The sequence below is a fragment of the Camponotus floridanus genome, unplaced genomic scaffold, assembly GCF_003227725.1.
Source record: "Camponotus floridanus strain SB8 unplaced genomic scaffold, Cflo_v7.5 scaffold62, whole genome shotgun sequence".
Classification (NCBI taxonomy): domain Eukaryota; kingdom Metazoa; phylum Arthropoda; class Insecta; order Hymenoptera; family Formicidae; genus Camponotus; species Camponotus floridanus.
The window spans coordinates 74,512-99,389 of NW_020229792.1; the positions used below are offsets into that span (position 1 = coordinate 74,512).

General features: G+C 38.1%; 1 protein-coding gene across 3 annotated transcripts in view; it reads right to left on the reverse strand.

Moving 5' to 3' along the window:
* Positions 1-24,878, reverse strand: part of LOC105258172 (ankyrin-2) — a 30,887-nt gene that overhangs the window by 1,651 nt on the left and 4,358 nt on the right. For 2 of the 3 annotated variants that reach the window (XM_011269271.3, XM_011269272.3), the window contains exons 2-27: positions 24,443-24,544; positions 24,040-24,172; positions 23,809-23,972; positions 23,415-23,570; positions 23,208-23,336; positions 22,753-22,950; positions 21,747-22,043; positions 20,978-21,175; positions 20,061-20,207; positions 18,869-19,018; positions 18,366-18,506; positions 18,090-18,245; positions 17,476-17,772; positions 16,961-17,144; positions 16,758-16,877; positions 16,332-16,419; positions 16,031-16,048; positions 15,727-15,951; positions 15,479-15,624; positions 14,748-14,956; positions 14,456-14,660; positions 13,729-13,918; positions 13,507-13,645; positions 12,891-13,170; positions 12,042-12,191; positions 51-8,148 (exon numbers count right to left, since the gene is read on the reverse strand). In XM_011269271.3, the coding sequence (XP_011267573.2) occupies positions 65-8,148; positions 12,042-12,191; positions 12,891-13,170; positions 13,507-13,645; positions 13,729-13,918; positions 14,456-14,660; positions 14,748-14,956; positions 15,479-15,624; positions 15,727-15,951; positions 16,031-16,048; positions 16,332-16,419; positions 16,758-16,877; positions 16,961-17,144; positions 17,476-17,772; positions 18,090-18,245; positions 18,366-18,506; positions 18,869-19,018; positions 20,061-20,207; positions 20,978-21,175; positions 21,747-22,043; positions 22,753-22,950; positions 23,208-23,336; positions 23,415-23,570; positions 23,809-23,972; positions 24,040-24,172; positions 24,443-24,544 (12,306 nt within the window). In that variant the 3' untranslated portion in view covers positions 51-64. The remainder of the gene's footprint in view (positions 1-50; positions 8,149-12,041; positions 12,192-12,890; positions 13,171-13,506; positions 13,646-13,728; positions 13,919-14,455; positions 14,661-14,747; positions 14,957-15,478; positions 15,625-15,726; positions 15,952-16,030; positions 16,049-16,331; positions 16,420-16,757; positions 16,878-16,960; positions 17,145-17,475; positions 17,773-18,089; positions 18,246-18,365; positions 18,507-18,868; positions 19,019-20,060; positions 20,208-20,977; positions 21,176-21,746; positions 22,044-22,752; positions 22,951-23,207; positions 23,337-23,414; positions 23,571-23,808; positions 23,973-24,039; positions 24,173-24,442; positions 24,545-24,878) is intronic. The other variant, XM_011269273.3, reaches the window with a different exon arrangement.

Genomic DNA, 24,878 nt, shown 5'->3' on the forward strand with positions numbered 1-24,878 from the left:
ATAGATATTAATTTCTAAAATATCAGATTAAGTATGATTAATTTTCTTACCTACGAGAATTATCCTATGTATCGCTACTTGGTAATGTTTTCGTTTTGCCATTTCTAGCGTCAGTCTCCGTCGAAAGTGCTTGTCTGACAGAGCTGTCGACCACCGATTCTTCGTCCACGCGATGGCCGTTACTGTCGCTGCTTCTTTCAGACACTCCGACATCTTGTTGCTCCAACAAAGGCATTTCAAGGGAATCCGAGGAGATGCGTCTCGCGCTTCCGGCGAATTGCCCGGGAACGTCCGACGGCGTTTCCTTCGGGTCCTTCGCAACGTTGTTCAACGAGTCCGAGCTCAGGGACGGAAAGTCCAAGGTCGTCTTCATCTCGAGAGAGTCGGAGCTTCGACACAACGGATGCTTCTTCTCCGCGTTCTCCTCCAACTCTAAGGAATCCGTACTGGTCTCCATGACATTGCTCTCCCTCTGAATCGCTCGGGCCTCTTCGAATTCTTCCGTCTCCTCCGGAAGTGTTTCCGGAACCGGTTGGACCCCGATGACTCTCTCGGCATCGGTGATCTCGATCTGCGAGATGTCCTCCGTGGTGTCGTCCTGCCGATCGAGCTTCTCCACGTTGGACTGCGCGATCCGTATTATCTCGTCGATCTCCTTTATCCTCTTCTCGTAATCGTCCGATCCGGAAGTGCTAGGATTGAACGAACCGGTTGCACTGGTATCCGTCCTCGAACGCGGCAGGTTCTCCATTTTGTACTTGTTTTCCGGACTCTCGTGCTCCAGCAGTTCCTCCTCCTCGCGGGCCCGCAATTCCATCAGGTGGGCCTCCCGGCAGGCTTTCTCGAGGCCCTCGAAGTCCTTCAACGACGACAACGAGATGTCGTCGCCGTGACCCGAGCGACCGGTCATGTATCTCCTCGGGAGGCTGCCGTTGTTGACGGAATCCTGCGAGCCGCATTGCAATCTCCGCGAGTTCTCGGCCGCCACGGTGCTCTCCAAGTTCTCGAATTCCTGCAGGGAGGTCAAGGACACGGTGTCGTGATCCGTGGACTTGTTGAAGTACCTCTTCCCGAGGACGTCGTAATCCGGCGTGCTGCCGAAACTGCCGCGCATACTTCCCACGCTGCCTATAGACTCCTTGTGGCTGCCCAAGCTGCCTATCCTGCTGCTGCCGGCCTCGAAATCCGTGACCTCTTCCTCCTTGATATCCTCGAGCGGCCCGCGATCGTACTCGATGTCGTAGACTCGCGCGTCCGCCTGGAATTGCATCTCTATCCACTTCTTGCCCTCGTACGGCTCCTCGTCGGAATAGGACTGGGATTGGTCGTCGTTCGACGCCTGAGGCGGGCTCTCCTCGGTGTCGAAGTCGAAGAGATCGTTGTTCTTGGAGGCCTGACTCGTCGACACTTGCTCCTCTTTGTTCTCCGTCATCAGATTTTCCAGATCACGGTCGTACTGCTTACCGGACGTTTGAGGTATCGAGCTAATGCGAATACTCTTGCCCTCGGAGTCGAATTCCTCGGCCTCCCGTCCGACTTCCTCGATTACCACGAAATCGTCGATGATGTCGGGCTTGTCTACAAGCTCGAAGGAATCGCTGTCGGGCGAGTGACGATCGGACCTGTCCTTCTCTACGACTGTGTCAAAGGACATTCCCGATGCCGAGGATAGAGACATGCTGGCCTGCTGTAGCATCGAGTGGACGGATGTTGTCATCACCGGCTCGAGACCTTCATCCCCGGCAGTTTCCACGTCCAATCTCTGTTCCGCATCCGTTGTCTCGGCGTCTTTCTCTTCTTCCAGACCTTCCGCCTCTTCCAAATCTTCCTCGAGCTCCTCGCTATCACTGGGCCTGGTGACTCGCGTCGAGATTACCTGCGTGCATACGCTTTGAATCCCGTCCTCGGACACTCGTGACGTCATTATGTCAACCGACTGAAGAGCACCAGGCGCTTCCATAGAGGTAGATGTGGCCGAATCCGCAACTTTAGCCTGATTCTCTTCCAATACGTCGTCCATGGACTCCGCTTCCAGACTGACGTTGTCGTCCATGATCTGTTGGAAGATCATCTCGGACGAGCGCTTCATGCGACAAGGTATATGACTGTCGATCTTATCCATAGTTTCGTCCATTGGTATCTCTTCGCTCCCGGAGGAATCTGACGCCTCGACCAACTCCTGCTCCGCGTCCAGTGCACTCTCCAGGTTCTCGTCTATCTCATCCTCATCGTCGTCAGCTTCCTCGGATGGTACCAGAGTTTCTGACAGCTCGCTAGTGCTATCGATACTGCCGAGATGACCTGAGCTAAGGGAATTCAAGGACTTCATAGATTCGCGGGAACTCAATGAACTCACCGCAGTCTGGTACTCTTGTGACGTCGGCAACGTCTTTGAGCCTTCGTGTTCGACCGACATCATCGCCGTCTCGTATTCCGAAGCGGTCCCAGATTGCACCCCGCCCGCTGCAGATTGCATCGCTTCGACGTCGGACGAACTAGGTCTACTTCCGCTCTCGTATTCACAGGACTGATAGTTGCTTTCGCCGGAACTTGAACCGACATCAGCCTCGCTCTCAGAAGTTTTCACTCTCTTCGATATTCTGCTCGGCTTGTGACGTCTTCTGGGTACCGGATGAGGCGGCGCCAAAGAATAGCTGTCATCTCTGTTATCGATGTCCGAACTAATGTCTGATGATCTACTAATGGGAAGGGGACTAGGACGACCCTCGTCTTCATCCTCCTGTTGATCGTCTTGAAGGGTTAGTACGGTCTCCTTTTCTTCTCGCTTTTCAGTATCGATTTCAGATGCTTGGACCACAGTGATTGATTTGTCCTCAGTGACTGCGGCTGCTTGAACGATGGACTTATCGTCGATAGTGTCTCTTGCTTCTTCCTGTTTTACCTCCTCGAGTTCTTGAGTTCTTGCGACCGGCAATTCACTTTGCGTTGTAGGTTCAGTCGGGAGTTTCATCTCGGCTTCCGGTTCAACCTCCGCAGGAACGTGTTCAATGGACGGTGGTTTGTACAAAAACGGTAAATCATTCGGAATTGATTCCGGCTGGAGTTTGAACTGAAATTCTGAGGGCGAATCTTTTATCTGAATCACAGTCTGACTGTTTTCACTCAGCTCCTCTATCAAATCTTGTCTAGCCGCTTCCAAGGACTCCTTTACCTCGGCGATTTCTTTCTTCACCACTTGATCCAAGACCGTAATCGCGTACCGCGCGCTCAGATCGACGCTCTGTAGATCGTCTTTCTTTATTTTCAAGGCACAAGTATCGGAGGGAGGCGCCGTCGATTTGCTGGATTTATCATGCTTATCAGTAGTCTTTTCCATGTGTCGTTTATATTCCTCGCTAGGAGGTTTAATTTTCGTCAGATAAGTCTCCGTCCATTCTTTCAGCACGTCGTCAACTCTCGCACATTTTGATACTTCCTGTTTTTTAGAATCTTTCTCAGCTTCGACAGTTGTTTTTATCTCTTCTTTGACTTCTGCTTTCTCTATTTTTTCATCCGCAGACTCGATGTCCTTTTGCGCTTCTTCGGCTGCCATATGCGTGGAATCTTCTATTTCTTTCTTTATCGGAGACGCTTTACTAGTGTCTTCCAATTCAGTTTCTACCTGCACTGCAGAAATCTCTTGTTGAGAAAGCTCTGTATCTGCCTCCTGAAGTTTAATCTCCGCAATTTTCGCAGATATATATTCAGTTAAGTCTTTTGCTTCCTCTTCTTTCATAGGTATCTCTTCCGTGACAGCTTCGGTAATACTCGTTTCCAGATCAAAATCCTCGCGAGATATGGATTGACGTAAACCGACCGCATCTTCCTCTGTCGGCGTTTTAGCATCGTATTCTCGTTGCAGGGTATCCACCAACTCTTGACAAGTAACATCTAATTTATCTTCTATCAGTTCGTTGTCGAAATCTGGCTCGGTTACTGATTCGATCACTGGCTCGATCACCGGTTCGATCACTGGCTCGATCACCGGTTCAACCACTGGCTCGATCACCAGTTCGACCACTGGCTTGATCACTGGTTCAACCACTGGCTCGATCACCGATTCAACCACTGGCTCGATCACCGGTTTGACCACTGGCTCGATCACCGGTTTGACCACTGGCTCGATTACTGGTTCCACCACTGGCTCGATCACCGGTTTGACCACTGGCTCGATCACTGGTTCGACCACTGGCTCGATCACCGGTTCAACTATTGGCTCGATCACCGGTTCGGCCACCGGGATCACGGTGAACTTCGTAGTCTTGGTCGTAGTAGTCGTGACGACCACGTTAACATCACTACTGGTAACGGATTCTTTAACAGACTCGATGACACTGATATCCTCCGAGGACTTGGTCACGGATTCTTGTTCCAAGTCCACGGACTCATCCTGAGAGGAGGTGCGAGCACGTCTTATGGACGTCTCATATTCTTCCAATTCCTGATTGAATACTTGAGAAGGTTGCAAAGTTTCCGATATCTCGATCTTTTCGTCGCCGATCATCCAGTTGACCGGCTTGATCTCCAGGTCGTGCACGAGCTTTGTCCTCGGGGAGACCAACGGCGGACTCTCAATCTCGAAACTATCCGCTCTATGTCTGTCTCCTGCGTCATACTCTTTCGACGAAATAGTCGTGGAAGATACGTGCTCGTGACTCGGAGGATAGTCCGCATTAACGTCTTCGGACACTGTGCTAGAACTGACGGTCGCGTCCTTTTCCTGGGCAATCTTCTCCAAAGAATCCACCGCCGCGCTCTCGTGCAAAGACGCTACATCCTTGCTGGTCTGTTCGGATATCTTGTGCTCGTCCAGTTCTAAAGATGGCATGTCGACCGAGTCCTGACGGCTGTCTACGCCCGGCTCCAGGATCTCCAATACTCTAGCGCCCGAGATTTCCGACACCATCTTATCTTTCGAAAGAGTAGTATCGCTATATATGTCTCTCTGAAGCGGTTCGATATGACTACTCGATCTATCGGAACGAAGTTTTTCAGATTGTGGACTGGATGTAGGCTTAGATAGGTCCTCCAGTTCTCCGGTATCGACATCGATGGTCTCTTCGAGTTCAATCTGCTCGGATATACTGCTGGGACTCATAGTGATGTCTCTGTCTTGGAGTTTAGCTTGCGAAGACGGCAAGCTTTCTTCTCGATCATGCGATGACTCTTCATCTTTCGTTATATCCTCGCTAAAGCTGATGCTGTCTCTGGTAGATTCTTTCTCGAATGTTTCTTCTTGTATAGATGTTTTTGACAGCGTTCCTTCGATCGGATGATCCGCTTTGCTTTCTGCCGATTGTTCGTCGAAAGATTTTTTGATCATACTTTCAAACTTTCTTGTCAAGTCGTCAGCCAGTTTTTCGTGATCGGTATCGATGCTCTCGGTCATTAGTTGATCGAGATATTTTTTACTCAACATCTGAGGCTTTAATCCCGACGTCGATGATCGTTTCTCGATCTCGCTCTCAATTGACTGTATCAAATCTTCCGCTATATTTCGCGCTTCCATTTCTTTAGCGATCAGTTGCTCTCTCTCTTCCAAGGATCCCGGAACTTTTTTACTCTGAAATTGTGCGTCTTCGTCAGCCTTCTCAGTTGAATCCGACTTGTACTTTTGACTAGGTATAAACTGTTCAACTTTAAAACTCTCCAAATTCTCTTTATAAGATTGTCCTTGCGCGAGCATTTCAACCTTTCCTATTTTTTCGTCCTTAGCGGCTTCGGGTGACTCTTTAATATTTTCCACCTCCTTCGTATCATCCTTTTTAATTCTGATTGCCACATCCACATCGCTTTCTCTGGTTCTACTGCTTCCGGACTTCTCCATCGCAATTCCCTCTTTATCCTCCAACAGTTTGAACAATTCTTCCTTCTTGCTCTCCGCTCTGGACTCGGAAGCGCTGGCGTCTATCACTTCTTTACCTTCTGTCACGTTCATCGACATTTTCTGCATAGCAGTTTTGTCCACCTCCTCGCTCTTGCTCTTCTTCTCTTCTATCGTCTCAGCCGGTGACTCTTTAGTCAGCTTAGATTCCGAAGACTTCTTCCTTTCTACTTTCTCCTTCTCCTCGTGAGTTATAAATTTATCCGCTCCACTCGAGATCTCCGACGAAAGTATCTCCTTCTTCTCTATCTTACTCGTAGCCTTGGTGTCGATCTTCGAAGTGACGGTAGCGAAATCTTTGTCTTTCATGGCGCTTATATCTTCGAACATTTTGAATGCGTCCTGCGCGTCGGTGAACGTCTTGGAAAACGTCTGCGTCTTGCTCTTCGTGGTCGAGCGTTCCTCGTGTCGCGAAGTGACTTCCTCGCTGGATGTTTTCTCGGTAACTGTGATAGTCTCGCCATCCTTTTGCCCCGGCGAATCCTTCTTCGCGTCCTTTTCCTTCACCGCTGCTCCTTCTACGATGCGTTTAGGTATGCGAGACTCAAATTCCTTTTTCTTGCCGGATGGCGAAACGATATCCTTCTCCTTTTCCTCCTTTTCCGGACTCTTTTCCTCTTTATCCGCTATTTTGACTCTCGCTTCCTTCTGGCTCTTATCCTTCTCTGCCATTGATGTCGAAATCGGGATGCGAGACTCTTTCTTTATTTGTTTGACTTCCGTGTCAACAGAGGGCTTCGCCTCTTTCTCGAGATTAATGTCAGCCACTTGTTTGGCAATTATCTCTTCCACTTTCTGCAACATTTCAGACGCCTCTCCTTTGAGCGATGATTTATCCTCGAACCTTTTATCCTGTTTTTCCTCGATCTTTTCCATTCGTAATTTCTCAATGTCCTCCGGGAAACTCTTCTCGAACATTTTCGTTTCCATACTAATTTCCGGGATTTGTGTAACCGACTTGTCGCCGTTTGCGCCTTCAATTTGCACCGATTTAAGGACCTGTTCCTGCACCAGAGTCCCGTCTTTCTGCACTGTATAGATGATTGTTGTCTCCTCCGTTATTATTTTCCTTCCCGACATCTTTTCCTTCACGATCTCTTTGCTATGTGGCGTTTCCGGTCTTGACTGTACGACTTCCGTAGATACATCCGGTTTCTCTCGTGTCTTGATTTCTTCTGTAACTACGGTAAACGTCGAGATATCTGGCTTTGTATCCGAAATGTGAATTTCTTCCTGGAGCATCTTTATCGGTTTTGTAATCTCTTCTTTAGTTTCTTTCTTAATTTGCTGCTGAATATCTTCTTTTACTTCGTGTTCTTTTACAATTTCTTCAGGGTGTATTTTTGCCTCTTCCGTTTTCGTGTCTGCCGAAATGGTCTTAGCTATTACTCCTTCTGGTTTTTCCAATTCCTTTATTTCGCTTAATTCTTTCTCGTCCTGCGACTTATCGGTTCTCAATGATACCTCCTCCGCGTATTTCAACGATTGCGTTTCCTCAGCGAGCTCTCTTTCCTTGTTCAGTAACTCTTTGCAAATCTCCATCACTGGCTGAGCTACCATCTTCTGAACTTCCTCACGCACGTCTTTACCCTCATCCGTATCCTTTTCCTTTTTATCGATATCTTTCGTCTCTTTCGACCATTTGGTGTCCTCCGTAGCAATTTTCAAAATCTTTTCAATCTCCCTCGATTCCGCTACGTGTTTCTCTTCGATGTCGACGTCCCTTTTCGTTACGTCCATCATACCTTTCTCCGTGCGATCTTTTTGATCCTCGATCGACTTGCCTCTGAAGAGGGGCAGCTTGTCCTTCTCGGAATCTTGCTGCAACCTCGGGGTGACCTTCGCCTCCTTCATCTCCTTCTGTATCTGCTCCTCGAAGTAATGCGCCTTTTCCGCCACCGAGCACTCCGAGATATCCGGCAGGTTGATGTCCTCGATGGTCTCCGATCTCATGACGTCCGAGATACCCTCCGTCGTCCCGTCACCCTCCTCGGAGACGATGTTCGGTAGACACGACTCGCTGTCGCTCTCGTTGATGGTCAGTTGGGAGGCCCTCGAGACCTCGGATTCGGAGCGCTGATAACTTTCGCGCTTCCTCGAAATATCCTCCCAGAACTTGCGCTTCTCCGAGTACGTTTGCCTTTCGAGTTCGGGCGATAGGTCCGACTCCGATTGGCCGGCGCCTACTTTATTGGGATAACTAGCATCTACGGATTCTAGGGGACAAGCCGCTTTTTGTGCAAAGGATTCGTGGATAGCGGCATCTAGAACAACCAAGAATTATGCTCACATTACTTTTTATTAAGCACGTCGTTATAATAGCTGGGATACATTGTGTCTCTATTTTTTACAGTATTGTTCCGTTATATTCACAGCGAGATCTGGCGATCGAGAACTTTCGTTTCGCAAACCCTTCATTCTCTTATTTTTCTTTTCTTTTCTATGCAGTCGTCGCAGATACAAGATGTACTAAACTCATAATTGAAGCCGCAAAATGCAAAACAGCGTGGAATCTCGAGAAATCCTTCGTTTCAGATAGAGATGTGATTTTTTTTTTATTGAGACAAGTACAATATGATATATAACAATGATTCGTATAATAAAAATTAATTTGTTCTGTTTTACATTCGACGGCTTTAATTCTTCGTAAAGTACAGCTTATAACAAGTATCGAATGTAATGTTACCGCACGTATGACTATTATTTTTATTATATATTTCTGAGGTATATGTATAAGAGAATAGAAATTATTAGATTCATCATATGCACAATATAATTTGAATTTGATTAACTGCATTCAACGAAAGAAATAATCCATAAATATTTGGAAAATAAATTTCTCCATGTTGTTCTTGCACATACAACGACTTGATTCTAAAGAAAAAGAAAAAAAATAATACTATTGACAAGAAAAGAAAATATCGACGTAATTATCTATGTACGTATTTACATATCATATATCATATAATTATAATTATATGTATGTATATATGTATATATGTGTGTGTTTATTTATATCGGAAAATTTCTCTAGTCTGCGGAGACATACTCTTTTGCATTAATATCCCATATGGTTGTCTATGATAATGTTGAGGACGGCAGTTCGGTCTGCAAGTATAACAAGTACACATATTGCGTTATTATCGGTTTTATAACGAAAACATAAGAATTAATTTGTCGATAATCGTTCCACGCGCATCGCATTATTATCCGATTATTTATAAATAGACGAATAATATTTCCGATACATTTATAACTGTTATATAAGCGGACTTCTTTGGACAAGAAACACTATTTTAAATGAATTGATGCAATTAATATTGTTTTTCGAAAGTTAATTATATCGTATTCTTTATTTTGCTTAAAATATTACATTTGCCCCATTAACAATTTAATAGGCACGGTGCAAAAAGAAAAACGTAAGAACTGCGACAAACTACATGAGGTATCGCATAGGAATTGCCCAGAAAATAATGTTCCTGTTATTATAGTATATTTTACATGATATATTTTTTTTGATGATTTTTATTTATATATATTATATATTTATTCCAAAATTAACACCATAATGGAAATAAGTATGTTTCTTATCTTTAAGTATTATAATTGTTTCAAATAATTGTAGTTTTTTTAAATAATTTTACTTGATTCATTTTCATGAAAAAAACATTTGCTGTGAAAAAATCAAAATTACTTTCGCGGAAAATGGTAAAGAAAAATAAGAAAATAATATTAACATAAAGCTAATTTAAGAATAACATATACTGGTTTTATGGGAAACATAACAATGTTAAATATCTATAAACTTTGTATCGTCTAGCTTCTTTATATTTTCTTGATCATATTTCTGAAACTTTTGACAGCTGCTTGAATGTTATAGAAATATTTTTCCTACAGGAAAAATTCTAATATATTCTATTTATCTTCAAAACTTCCTACTGAATGGAGAGAGAACTTTTTGCATTTAACAATGTTATGCAACTCTCGTTGTGTAAGTATATCAAATCCCATTAGACATCTTCAGTGACTTTACCCAATCACATTGTGGTCGATAGCTCCTTACAATAGTCCATTAATCATCATTTTTACAGTCAGACATCTTGATATTCTGTTAATGGTATGTTAATTTTTGCATGTTGTTTGCAATTTGTATGATCGGAGAAATCATGGAAATTGCCCAAGACCTTGATTCCAAGAATTATCATTTCATATAATTTTTTCCAATCTATTTTTAATATATTTTAATTTCTTTTTTCAGCAACACAATTCTGTTTAATCGACGTCCTCAACATCGGTATGACAATCGCTGGCAGCCTCGTCGACATCCGGCACATGCAAGGTATTCTCCGTTTTGTTGGTCATGACAGTTTGAGATGCGGACAGGATGTCTTCATACACGTCGTCATATATGTGACTGCAAGCGGCTGCCTCGTCCAGCTTAGCCTCGTCCTCGGACGCTTCCATATCCTCGCTGTCGGTGGGCACATCCGGCACATCCTCAGCATCTCTCTTGTCGATGGAGATCTGTTCGCGTGACAATCGATTTCGCACTTCTACGGAAAACGGCCCGTCGCCCTCCTTGGTTGTGATCATCTCGTCGGCTAACTCCGTCAAGATGTCCGATCTCGGTGCAACGTAGATTGTTGGCTCGATATCTTCATCGCCTTCCATGTCCTCCAGATCCGTCTCTCCTTGATAATTGCTGTCGATAACGTTCAGATTGCGTCTGGTGTTCTTTTCCTCGATTTCCGTGTCCTTCTCGTCGCTGTAAATCTCATCGACGTCAGTGAGGTTCTCCGCGAAGCTGTTGCGTCTCGATCGAGATCTGGCCTCACTGTCCGCTATGAGATAATCGAGATTATCGTTGATTGTCGCCTCGGAGGATTTGGCGTCCTCGGTACCGGTGATAGAGATTAAAGGACTGTCCATCTGCAAAGTTTGCGTGGCCTTGAGTTTGCCGACTTTGTTGGTAATCATTGTCAACTCGCCCTCGGAATCCGTATCGGAAAAGTGAAACGACGCATTGCTCATCATGGCATTCAAGCGTTTCCTGGAGGATCTGGATTTACGTTTGATCTTCGTTCCAGAGGAACAATCTTTCTCGTTCGCTTGACTATTCTGCTTCGTTATGGTACGATCGTGCTCTTTCGTCGCCATGTCTGCTCGATTTCTTATGCGATTCTAACGTGTCGATCGTAAGTACAAACTACTAATGAACTTAAAAATATCTGAAACTGAAAAGTGTAAGAAAAAAGAAATTAACATCAACATAAAATAAAGTTTTAAATAAATTTTTTAAGGCAAATAAAAAGACATAACTGAAGATTTTTCAGGGCAAAAATAAAAAGAATTCGTCAACCATACGATCTATTTTAGAGGCATATATATATAACTTTATATTTGAAAATTAAAATTTTATAAATTGTAGATTTGTTTCAGTTTTCTGTCAATTTTAATTAATCAAATAGATGAAAAGAAAAGATTAGAGAAAAGTATAATTAACAAATGTCAAAACTGAAAAGACACTCACGTTTTGACAATTGCGTGTGGATGCTTGAAAGAAAGATGAGATATGAAATTTGCACCATTCCCTTCGTCAACATAGATTGAACTAAAGAAGTCCGCCACCAATAGTTTCAAGCATGATGCTGTTACGTTTAATTAAATTAAGGAAGCCTCATCCAATTCTTAAGCTGTAAGCCGATTATCTTTCTCCCCTTAAATAAAAATAGATGGAATTTTACGTCTCAAAAAACGATACTCGACAATGATTTTCCTTCCTTCCTCGTCAAAAAGTATTTTTCTTTTTTCTATCTTGCACACGAACGACCTACGTCGCCAGATCTTTCTCTAGATATCGCTTTATTCCTTTCGGTAGACGTGAACGATATAAAAATATCTTGACGTAACACAAAACATTTCTTGACGAGACACACACAGACTCACACAGATAAACATACACACACTTAATGCTTCATTACACAAGTTCTCTTTTTGCACCTTGCATTTTTAGTGTCATAAGCGAAATTGATTTTGAAGTCAGGACATTTCCAATTAGAATAATTCAATCTTCTCGGAATACTTGATATATTCGCACATGTATTTTATATAAGAGAAGTATCCTATTTTTCTATTTCCTACGGTTTTGATATCATACCTGTTTGTTCCTTTTGTAAGGTGTCGGTTATGAATTTCTTTTCCGATGGCGATGTTTCTTTAGGCTTGTCAGTTTTCTCCATTTGTTCCATTTTGTACTTTGATTTATAATAATCTAATTTTTGATTTATGATATTAGAATCTTCGTAACCTGTAATAATAATTAAACAAAAAATCATTAGTAACGATAAAACATACAAATGTCGCCTAGAAGCACTCATTTTCGATTAAAGATAAAAAAGAGAAAGGAGAGAAATGTCGCCTAGAAGCACTCATTTTCGATTAAAGATAAAAAAGAGAAAGGAGAGGAGATGAATCATTCTTTTCGATCAATCTTAATTTTATTATCAAAAAAAGAATTTCTTAATTTTCTTATATATATCACAAAATAATTCGTAATTGTTTTATGAAAAACAGAAAATATAATATGAAAGTATTCAATATTTTAATAAGACACAGATGTAGGATGGTAATGCATTAATTTTAGAAAAAATTAATTTTTAAATAATTATGTACAGCACATGAATTTTTTTCCTTTATTTTCTTCAGGGGACTAAAAGGATCTTACTAATATTAAATCTAGAATTGAGATTTGATAAAAGACCAAGAAAAATTCCTTTTTTGAAATTTGTTTTATATGAGAATCTTATTAATCTCATAATTGTTGTTACAAATTGTTTAATCGTAGAATGAAATAAATAAATAATTTTGGAATATTATATGGCTATATTAAAATTAGGATAATTTGTAATTGGTTTGTCACATATTTTCGGCAAAAAATAGACAATTTCGCAAGGGAATATGTCTCGCATATTTTTTTTGTACATTATAGAATATTCAGTAAGCATACCTTTTAACTTCTTCTGCATCGCATCTTTAATAATAGTTTCGGGAAGGACAATATTTAACACACAAATAGGCTGCTGAGATGGTTCTCCTTTAGCCACTTTTGGCTCTCTCATGAATAACATCCTCGCTACTGGATCAAGTAATGGATCCTTTACTTTAACATGGAACGATAATCGATTCTGTCGGAAAGCTTTGAACGTGAATTTCAATTGCACTCCAGACTTTGTTACTGGCACTAAATTCCCACTAAACTCGATATAAAGATCTTTTCCGTCGAGTGCCTATTAAATAAATAAATTACAAGAATAATAATATTAATACTGATATTAATTGACATATTATAATTAGTGAGTCTTAAACTTGTAATAAAAATAATTTTGTTAAAAAACGGAAAATAAATATATTAATATTTATTTTATTTATATTATTTAAAATATATAAAAATTTAAATAGAGACAAGAGAATATTTTATGAAAATTAATAAATTAAATCTTTATAATAACAATATATAAGTCAATAAAAATTATAAATTATTTTTTGTACATTAAATTAACATTGCTTAAAGATTTTGGTAATCAAAATAGCTTGATAATTATTGTATTATATCAAAAGAATACCTCAACGTCGCGACTCTTAACGATTTCTGTAAATTCCTCTTGCCTTTCCAAGGTATGCATGCCTTCCTTGCCGTCAGTCATGCACAATATCCTTAATGTGGCTTCCAACACGTCCATCCTCTTTGAATAAATTATGAAACTATGGAGGAAGAAGCATTTATTTATTTTACTGTGAAAATTAAGTAATCGCTGTTAGGAATCATGTTACGAAAAGTCGCTTACTTTGTTATATACGGCACGTGTAAAGATTCCATATATAATTCCGTTGCCATTTTTGGTACCGCGCCGATATTTCTGCAGTCCATCAACCAAAATCTGGCTGAAACGGTAGTGGTGAACGATACTTTATCGTTCATGAAAGTTAACGGCGTAGAACCAGTAACGTCTTCCCATTGAGACTCGTTAGTTCCACCTAAAATAAACAAATTTTTATTAATACAGCAACATTATAAAAATAAAAAAGAGAAAAAATATTCATTTTATAAAATATAATTTACAATATATTCTTGAATTTTTTTTCTGTTAATAAAGTATTCGAGAAAAAATGCAATATTTATTTATGGCTAATTTAATATCAATAATTTTTCAATGAATTTAATGGAATTTTCAATGAATTTAAACAACTAAAAATTGTATCCTTTTTTATATTTAATATCTCAATTATGCTTCTTTGTTTTTTTCATCCGAAAAATAGATTTTAAATTAAAATATTATTTTTAACTATTATTTTTTAAATATTATTTTCAAATTTAGTTTTAACTAACTTTTCAGTTAACTTTTCACACATATGCATATTCAATTATAAAAGCAAGTTCGCTTATTATAAATCAAATGTAATTTTTCTCTTTTCTCATCAAATTATTTTCTCCCCTTCCTTTCTCATAAATTTCAAAGATATATTTTTATTTCCTTCACCAACTTGTTTAAAATTTTCAATCCATAAGGGTACCTGCAATGCTGCATAAAAGGCGCAATGTAGGAGTCTCTCCACCATACTGATTGATCATCCCCTTATTTGCGGCCTGTGGCACAGGAATCGTAAGGGTTATCGGTTTGTGGAACTTGCGCCTTCTGGGTTCTATCGTGATCACTGGCGATACGGCGACGCAATTGCCGAGTAGTTTGGCCGTGAGTTCAGCAGGAATAACATGCGCCTGAATAAAAATAAAAACTTTATATTTTCATTATCCTTCTACTCGCGATCCTGTAATAACATAAACCAGATCGAAGCTTTTACTTGCCTGTAAGCCAACTTTGATCTTTTTCGTTAATGCTCCCGCAGGGAAAACGGCTTGCACGTGGCTCGCCACGCTAGATATCAAAATACCACCCTCGGCACCGATAACGTGAACCTCTTGCTTAATTCTGGTTACAATAGCAAAGTATTGTGGAAAGTCCGTAGTGATTATGCGAGTAATCCTGCCCGAATGTGCGGCGCTCATTTGAGGATCTAAGCAAAAGAAAATATTATAATTAATTAAAATCAAACCGTTGTTTCTTATTTATCTTATTTATCTTATTTATATTTAATTAATTATTACATAATATATAATATATTTATTGATATATAATGTATTTATATAATATATTGAATAATTAATTTAACATTAATATGTCAAAGAATTAATTTAATATTAAATTAATTATTTATTAATAAATAATTTAAAAAAATTATTTATTAAAATTTAATTATTTAATTATTAATAAATTTAATATTAAATTAATTATTTATTAATAAATTAAATAATAAAAAAATTTATTAAATTATTAATTTAATATTGAATACACATCAAAATTATAAATACAGGCATTTGTTAAGATTACAAATTGGGTAATATTAATAAATCTATATATTATATATTATATAATAATATTTTTAAAAAAATTAGAAAATTCAGGAAACAAACCTATATGATTTATAATTTATTAAAAATTAAACAATAACATATATTGATTTTTAGAAATTATGTACCATAAGACGTATTGAGGAGAGTGTCATCATTATCCGCAGAATTATCGTGCTCTTTCCACGTTTCTCCATTCTCGCTCCGCAGAATAATAATTTCCCTTTCTTTCCCACGAACGGACGCAAAATTCGGTATGTCAATCAAGACGGGTCTGAAATCAATTTATTTTCGTGCAAAAACGGATATAGGCGAAAAAAATTGGTATGTTATATGTAATATATATAAAACATATTTTTTATAGAATTAAATTTACCCTAAGAATCTTGCCCCCACCGGACCCATCTCGATAATTCGCGTAGCAAGCGCCTCGCCTTCCATCAAAGGAGGTGGATTCGCTACCTTATTTAGTTTTAACAATCTGCATGTTACGCGAATCGGCATCGTCGCTCTTCGAGGAGGTATAATGATGCGCACACCGCTGTGTCTGCACCCTTTCATGGTACCGCCACGTGCGTCCACCAGAAAACTTATTAAAAATCTATAAATGCAAATTTTGATGACATTCTTTTATTCGTTTGCATTTTTTCTATTTTTATTTTGTACGGTTTCATACTTACGATCTGAAATGCAGCTTTCTGCAAAAAAAGAAATACATTTTTAGATAAAATTTACAAGAATATAAAGGAATTTCTGAATAGAAATTTATTTGATTATTAAAATACATTTTATTTTTGTTTAATTATTAGAAATATATTTTATTAAATTTTTTTAATTATTATTAATTAAATAAATTTATTGAAATATATTTATTTATTATAATCAACAATTGTTTTACGTGAATATGTAACATGTTAAAAATATATATATTGTTATATTACATATTTTATAAAGTAAAAAAATTAATTTCTCGATACTCACCCAAGATTGACACCATCGGTACTATCAAAATTTTCTGCTAAACAGTAATTATTGCTTTGCGCGAATTGTTGCTTCTCTTCCTTAGTAACTAAAAAAAGAAATAATTATAAAATTCATGTATTCATATAACTCTTTAAAGTCTAGTTCTTTTCTTAATTTAAAAATATCTATGTAATATTATTGTATTTGAATAGAACTAACAATAAAACAACAACAATAAAACAAATTGAAAATATTAAAAAGATAGAAGGAAGAAATAAGATGCCTAAGATGATCAAAAGTTTTATCTTTAAAAGTTTTGATCATTTATCTTAAAAATTATAAGATCTTAATTTCGAAAATCTTATTAAAGTCGTAAATTAGTTTGTGCGGTTATTTCATTGAAACTCATAATATTTTTTTTTAAATAGACAATTTTTTAATTACCTGGTCTGTGTACTGGATCATCCCTAGTAACGTCAATAGGCAAGGAATCATCCCTTAGACTCTTCATCAGGTCCGCCGTGAGATATCGATAAGGCTGCTCGCTAATCAACGCGTCAGAACCTGAAAAACGAAAGCTTTTTTTTACAAGCAATTTCATTATTTCGTATTAGCATTAATTAATCTGTATCCGTGCGCACACATACCTCCCTCGTCATCCGAATCGGACATAAAACTAGTCTCCTGCAAGCTTTCGGGAGCTATTACCTTGTACTTCTCTTCCCAGTTTTTATTATCCGGAGTTGCACTGTCGTAAGGCAATCCTTTTAGCACTTCCATCACAGAAATATATCCTAATTTTTGTGCTATATTCAGCGCCGTTAAACCATCCTATGAGTTTCATAAATTTATTACAAATGCTCCCGGAGAATTATATATCTTTTTATGATGTTATAATAAATGTATAATATCTTAATAAGATAAGAGATGCTTGGCTAATTATTGTAAAAACATAAAGTTATGTAATATTTTAAAAATAATTATTTTAATAATAATTTTGATCATAATCATATTTTAATAGAAATTAATTTTTAATATATTATATATTAGAGAATCTGTCAAATTAAAGCATTAATAAATATTATTATAAACATTAATAATTTATTATTATAAACATTATTATAACACTGTTATACAGCCGCGTACAGCAGTAACATCTTACATTAGTGCACGCTTTATGCGAAGCATTTCCCTCCAACAAAGCAGAGACGATATGAGCATGACCCTGTTGAGCAGCCTGATGAAGCGAAGTGTAATTCTGATTAGTTCTGACATCTATCTCTGCGTTATGTTTCAGGAGAAAGCGTATCATCGAGAGATTCCCGAAGTGCGCGGCCACGTGTATCGGTCTGTAACCAGTCTCTGTCTGGCTCTCGACGTTGGCTCCGTTCTTCACCAGAATAGAAGCCACCCTGATGAAATCCTCTTGCGCGCATAGATGCAACGCCGTGAGGCCGTTCTGATCCAGAAGAAGAGGATCAAGAATGAGAAGGTATTAAGTCTATTTATTACATTTCTCGTTGCATAGAATGAGTAGGAAAAAGCAGACACTATCGTCTGAACAAAATTGATATTATTAAGGATTGTTTTATAAAAATTTAAAGTCGAAAATAATTTAGAGAGAGGAAATTCATTAGAGAAAATCCAAGAAATTATAAAATCTTAGCGATAGTGAATGAAAAATCGCGCATGTAATGATTCTGATTGATTCTTCAAAATTTCGTAAAATTTAAAACTTGTATAGATGTAATTTATTTTGCAAAAATGGATTATTACCTTGGCTTTGTGATTGGGATCGGCGCCGTGTTCAATTAGCAAATTCGTCATATCATAATGGCCCTTTTGCGCGCTCAGGTGCAACGGAGTGAAACCCGCTTTGGATTCCGCGTTCGCGTCCGCACCATTTTCCAAGAGAGTGGAAGCAATATCCATCTAACCGCCATTGAAAGACGTGATTTTCGCGAAATAGTTAGCCAGAAATGGATTGTTAGATATCGTGCAATCTCAAATTCCAGCGTTACTAAAACCTATCGCTGTTTTTAATTGATTTACCTGATTCTTACGAGCGGCGATATGTAACGGAGTGTGTCCATTTTGCGAGGCAAGGTGGGATGACGCTCCCTTTTCTAACAAGAGATTCGCAACGTTAGGATGATCGTAATGGCACGCCAAATGCAAAGGTGTGATATCGTTCTGTAATATAATTTTACACAATTCAACTAAACCCGTTTGAAAAGGATAACTGACGAGGCATGAAATATCGCGTTGTGTAAGAATATCTTCTTAGATTTTTAAATAAACAATTAAAAAATAGTGACAATTAATCTTCAACTTTTATGCACGAGAACCATTTTAAATTTTTCGCTCAGAAAATTTGGAAAATTAATTTTCTAAAATTATCAATATATTTCGAATAATATAAAAATTGTTAGGAAAAGAGAGAGAAAGAAGAAATAGAAGAACGAAAATGCAAGAAAGTTCTCTTTCGCTCTTGCCTCAATATATGAATCTTATTTTCTTACACAACCCGATATAATTTATGGACGCGCACGAACCTTTCCTTGGACATCAAGTTTACTTTGTTTTTGCAAAAGTATATTTGCGACGTTCATATTTCCATATTTAGCCGCGATATGTAAAGGTGTGAAGCCATTTTTCGTTGCAGCCTTGAGAGAGGCATTGTTTTCCACGAGAATCGCCGCCACCTGTTTGTCAGAAAAATTTTGCGTTACAGAAAAAAATTTTTTCGACCGTATCTTTACTCACTCACTTTTCTTCAGTAATATTTTATAAATATTAATTATTTTTACGATAAATTTTGATCTTTTTTAATAGTTTAAATTATAATAAATAAATTCTGACATAATAAGATATGCGAGAAATAACGTTAGGCTTGTCTCCAAGCAAAAAGTTACCTTTTGCAAGACAAATGTTCATTAGAGAAGAGGAATGTGTAAGAAATCGATGTGCTTGAGGGTTCGAGCAACATGACGCAGATATGAAAATAATGACGGGTTTTACAAATTGTTATTATATCGGGGCTAAATTAACGTTCGTTTAATCACATCCGCGTTCTTAGAGGGAACTCTACAAAAGTGTAAGTAAATTATTTATGAGACGCACAGAAATATACCTAAGGGGAACGTTTGGGTTGACGCAGCGCTTGACAATCGATATCGAACCTCGGAGAAATAAAACGATTGCCAAATGTCACGGGGTGAAATTATGTCTACAATCTGGCTATACCTTCATGTATAACGAGCCTGATAAATTAGAAAGGGTGATAAATTAAAAGGGGGAAACGGTGATAAGATGAGCGAGAGAGAATGCATGCGTTTTTAGAACACATTAGGCGAGGTATGAAGAATTATTACATGTGCATAAAAATAAAAGAAGAAATAAGGTAACGTAAAGAGAATAAAAACAATGTAACGAAAAAGTTTATTACATAACGAGTACATGTGATGCGGAATAAAACGACGTAACATAAAATATATAATATACATAATCAAAGGTAAAACAAAAGGCAACGTCAACAGAAGATGCGAAAATGTGCGAGATAGATGAATCGACGATCGATGGATTGGAAACGATGATGCTTGTGGACGAGGTGGTAATAACGACAAACGTGTCCGCAGCTCGACTCCCATCCTACATGAGGTACTCGCGGTGCCGGCTCCAAAACAAGAACACCCTGTTTTGCGTGGCGATGTAATCCGCTATCTGCGCGAACTCTTTGTACATTACCTCCTCTTGACCCTCCTTCGCCGCGATATGAAGCGCCGTGTACATATCTTTCGTAGCGGTGTCCACAGCCGCACCGTGTTGCAGCAGCAGCATAACAATGTCGATATTCCCTAATCGGGACGCGATATGAAGCGGCGTCTGCTGCTCCTATAAAATAACGACGAGAACGAATATTGAAAAAAAAAAAGAAATTTGACAAGATTTAGTTTGCGAAGCGGTCAGATGAAAGCGATTAGAAAACTTGGAGTTGCAGAGTAAGCGATATTAACTCTTCGAGGCACATATAATTTTTCCAATTGATAAAAGATCATAATTAACATGACAGATCGATTCTTGCAAAAATTTTCCAAAAATGTACAATTTCTGCAAAAAAGATAGGAAATATGTTTTTTATTTATTAAATTTTACTTTTTTATTTAATCAAATATATTAAATTTTATTTATTTATTTTTTTAAATAAAGCTATAAAATAATTTTTGTACTTTGTCATTATATGCAAACAAGAGTTTAATTGAATAGACAAAGAATTTTTGAGTAGAAAAATAAAATGTTGCTCGTGCCTTGAAGAGTTGAGTAATTAAAGAAGAGAAAGCGTGAAGAAAGAAATGAGATGTTAGATTCGCCTTACTTGCAAGTGGAAAATCACACACTTCGATTGCAAATCACCAGTAAGAAACGTTTAAATGTCGATATGAGACTGGTTAATGGCTCATGCTTTTGTAATTTAAAAGGGGGTGCGTATGAGTGATCATTTGTATGTATATGACTTTCTAAGTTCTAATTTTTTCTTCTGTCTTTAAGTCAGGTACTTCACTGTCGTCAAGCAAGCTCTATTCTTCTCTCGATAAAGCGGCAAAGAAAGAGGGTTGAGGAAGGTTTTAGAGTCGGTTTCTCGGGATGCAACACGCTTTACTTACCCTTGCACGAGCATCGACTTTGGCACCATTTCTTAGCAAAATTCGAATAATGTCTGTTTGATTAGCTCTAGCTGCCAGATGCAGGGGTGTTTCGCCCCTGACAGTTGGCACGTCGGGATTGGCTTCATGCTGCAGTAGGAATATCACGATATTCATACACCCCATAAAACTGGCCACATGTAATGGAGTCAGTCCGGACTGCAAAACACATGTATAGTTTGTCTATTAATATTATTTTGACTTCGATGATGACTCCAGAATTAATTCTCGATCCTTTACGATCAGTGTCTCTCGGAAACTGTGACACGAATAAACGAATACATAAAAATGATCGTGATACAATAATTTACATTGATTGATTTTCGTCAGTTTTATTTAATCAACGCACGACCCTTTAACCAGTCTTCGAAATTAACCAAATTAATATTCAATCTCTTTTATTAGGGACGTAGAAGGACATATATAGATCTCTCTCATTCTTGATATCCGATACGTTAATTACCATTAATGTGCAATACATTTCAATGTGACTTTTTATCCGAATTGTACTCCTTTTTTTTAATTTACCTCCGCGCGCGCGGGAAACGATCATTTCTGTGCAATTTCTTTTTTTTTTTGCGATCGATACCACGATCGTAATATTCCATCGAACGCTGAACTATTGACACTGTGTGAAAACATTCGTGATTTACAGATGTGAGGAGACATTTATGAAGACATGATTCGATTGCGAGATGCTTGATTCGTGGAACCGGAAGGAACGCGTTACCTCGGTGGTCGACTCGATGGACGCCCCGTGCTTCAGCAGAAGTTCCACGACCTTGATGCGATTCTTCTTGCAAGCAATATGGAGAGGCGTGAAGCCGTTCAGAGCCCTAGCATTTGGATCGGCCTTTCGATCGAGCAGCAACTTGGCGACCCTGACGTGGCCGCAGTGCGCGGCAACGTGGAGCGAGGTCAGATAGTCGATGGTTACCTCGTCCACTGGAGCACGATGATACAGCAGCACCCTTGCAGCGTCCACGTGATCTCCTTGAGACGCCATGTGTAAAGGTGCGAGCCCGTTCTGCGCAAGAAAAAAATCAGTTTGATTATTAATTTAGGAGATACAAGTCGTGAAAAGTATGTTTATAGAATCAAGATTGAAAATACGTCGATCAAAAAGTTATCAGAGAATTAAAACATTTTAATAATTATAATATTCGGAGCAACTCTTCAAATATCACTCTATATAATCTTATTTTTAAAAGCTCTGGCTTTTTAAATTTTAATTTTTTAACAGCATTTTTTCCATAATTTATTTATCAAAGTGTCAAACGTAAAAATAATGATAAAAGGCTGTGAAAAGTTATTTAAAAATGCAATAAAAATAATAAAGAACTCTAATAAACAATATAAATAAAAAAGAGCTTTAATAAACAATATAAAAAAACAAGAAGGAAAACGGAAAAGAGCACAAATAATTATTTTTATAAAAAATCCTTTAATTAAACGATTCGGTTTCTCTTCGAATGTTTTTATTAATTCGATTTATTTTGTTAATAGTTGTTTCGAAAAGAAATCTAATCGTTTAATTAGAGGATTTTTTATGAAAGTTATTCGCGCTTTATTTTCTTGGATTTTAGCCCGCTTTATTTTCTTGGATTTTAGCCCGATTTTCCTCTTGTTTTTATTTGTTTATTTTGTAAATAATTTAAAATGTATTTATTTTCTTTGCTCGTCGGGATACGAGAAAAAATAGTAGATTTAGCAGAGAAGAATCTGCTGGAACGTACCTTGGTTCGTGCACTGATTGGTGCTGAATTCTCAAGTAACGTGCTGACAACCTGCTCGTGTCCTGATCGCGCTGCACAGTGAAGCGGAGTCAAGCCATCTCTGGTCTTAGCGTCGATTTGCGCCGAATTCTCCAACAGTATCTTAACCATATTGTTCTTGCCCCACTTTGCCGCCACGTGTAACGGACTTATATTATGCTGAAAAAAAAATACATTAAAATCGATTAAAAATATTAAATCATAATCGATTAAAATGTAAAAAAAGATACTAAAAACTCATATGTAATCTCACATTTTCACACATATAGATACATATATATTATAATTATAGGTTCTCTTAGAACGTACATTATGTATCAGCGTCTTCCATTTTCAAAAATTTAGAGATTTCGAGTTATTTTTAAACTGACCTATTCAATTATTTTTTGCCGTAAAGATCACCGGATGTACCTTACCTTAGCTAAGTAATTTACATCGGCTCCTCGTTTTATTAATAACCGCGCTATTTCCTCGTTACCATAATGAGCGGCGATGTGAAGAGGGGTGAAGCCACTCTTCGATGTCACGTCGGGCTTATGGTCGTTCTGTTCGACATTTGATGGCGTTATATTACTTCACACATCAATTATTTCTTACAAATCAAAGATCCACCGAAAGCTTACCTGCAAGAGCAAGTCGGCGGCTTTGCAATCGTCTTTCTTAGCAGCGATATGAAGAGCCGGTAGTCTGACCTTGCCTTTGGAGTCGTTTTCCAAAAGCACGCTGACCACCTTGTCGTGACCTTGCTGCATCGCCACAGCAAGAGGTGTAAAGCCATCCTAAGAAAGTACCAGAATTATTTTATTCACGCGTCCTAATTAATTTTGTATTTAAGGAATCGGACTTTTTTTATAATTTGTTATATATAATCATATATCAGAATTTTGTATACAATCATGTGCAATCTCTGGAAATAAGATTTGAACTTGTTGAAATTACGATGTAATTTAAAACTGATTAAATTACTAAATAATTTTTTTTTTTACATAAGAAAATAGAGATCCAGCTCTCTCTTACCTCAGTCGCGAGACTTTGATTGGCTCCATTGTTGAGCAGAAGCTTGACGACCTGGTCGTGATTCTCCTGTGCAGCCATGTACAAAGGAGTGAATCCATTTTGCGACTGGATGTTGACCGCGGCACCGTATTGAATAAGTATATTGACTATTTCGGACTGGCCAGCTGAATAGGTAATATAACCGAAATTATATGAGAATTTCACGACTCGCGTTCTACATGAATTATTTACCTAACGAAGCTATGTGCAGAGCGGTATTTCCCTTTTTCGTTGCCGCGTCCACCTTCGCACCCCTCTTTAATAATTCGGTTACTATCTCGACGTGGCCATCTTTCGAAGCTAAATGCAAGGCATTTAAACCGTTCTGCGAATAAAACGCAAGTATTAAAACATTACCATATAATAAAAAGATATACAATTATTTAAATAAAATTTATACAAATAAAGTAAACAAAAAATTAAAGTAAAATAGGAACAAAACACCTGAGATCGGATCTTTAAAATTTTAAATTAAAATAAAATTTAAATTAAGTAATCAGAACTTTATAATTTTCACGTTTTAAAATTTATCAATTACTGCTGGTTATTGAAAATTATATGCATATAATATTTAGAAAATTTAAAATGCGCTCACCGAATTAGCTGTATTAATATCTAAATCGGTATCGAGAAATTCGACCACTCTTTCAAGGTTGCCGGATCGGGCAGCGCGGAGAAATGCGGTTGTATCATCAGCCTGGAAATGCAAACATTTTACTCTTTAATAAACTCTCTGTCGAGAGAAAGCACACCCAATTACGTGTTCTGTGAAAAATACAATATGGAAAACAGGTGATATAAAGATAACAAAAAAGGTAAAAGTGCGTGATATTATTTATATAGATGTGATATATAAGAGTAACCTAGTTTGCAAAACGATGATGCAACCCTGTCCTTTCTCCTTTTACCCTTGCGCACTTTAACACTTGGTGTTTATCGCGTTATTATATTTATTATTAATCCACGGTTACACGGTATATTTGTTTTCTAAAGTAATTGTTTTATATATAAGAAAAAAATCACGCGCATAT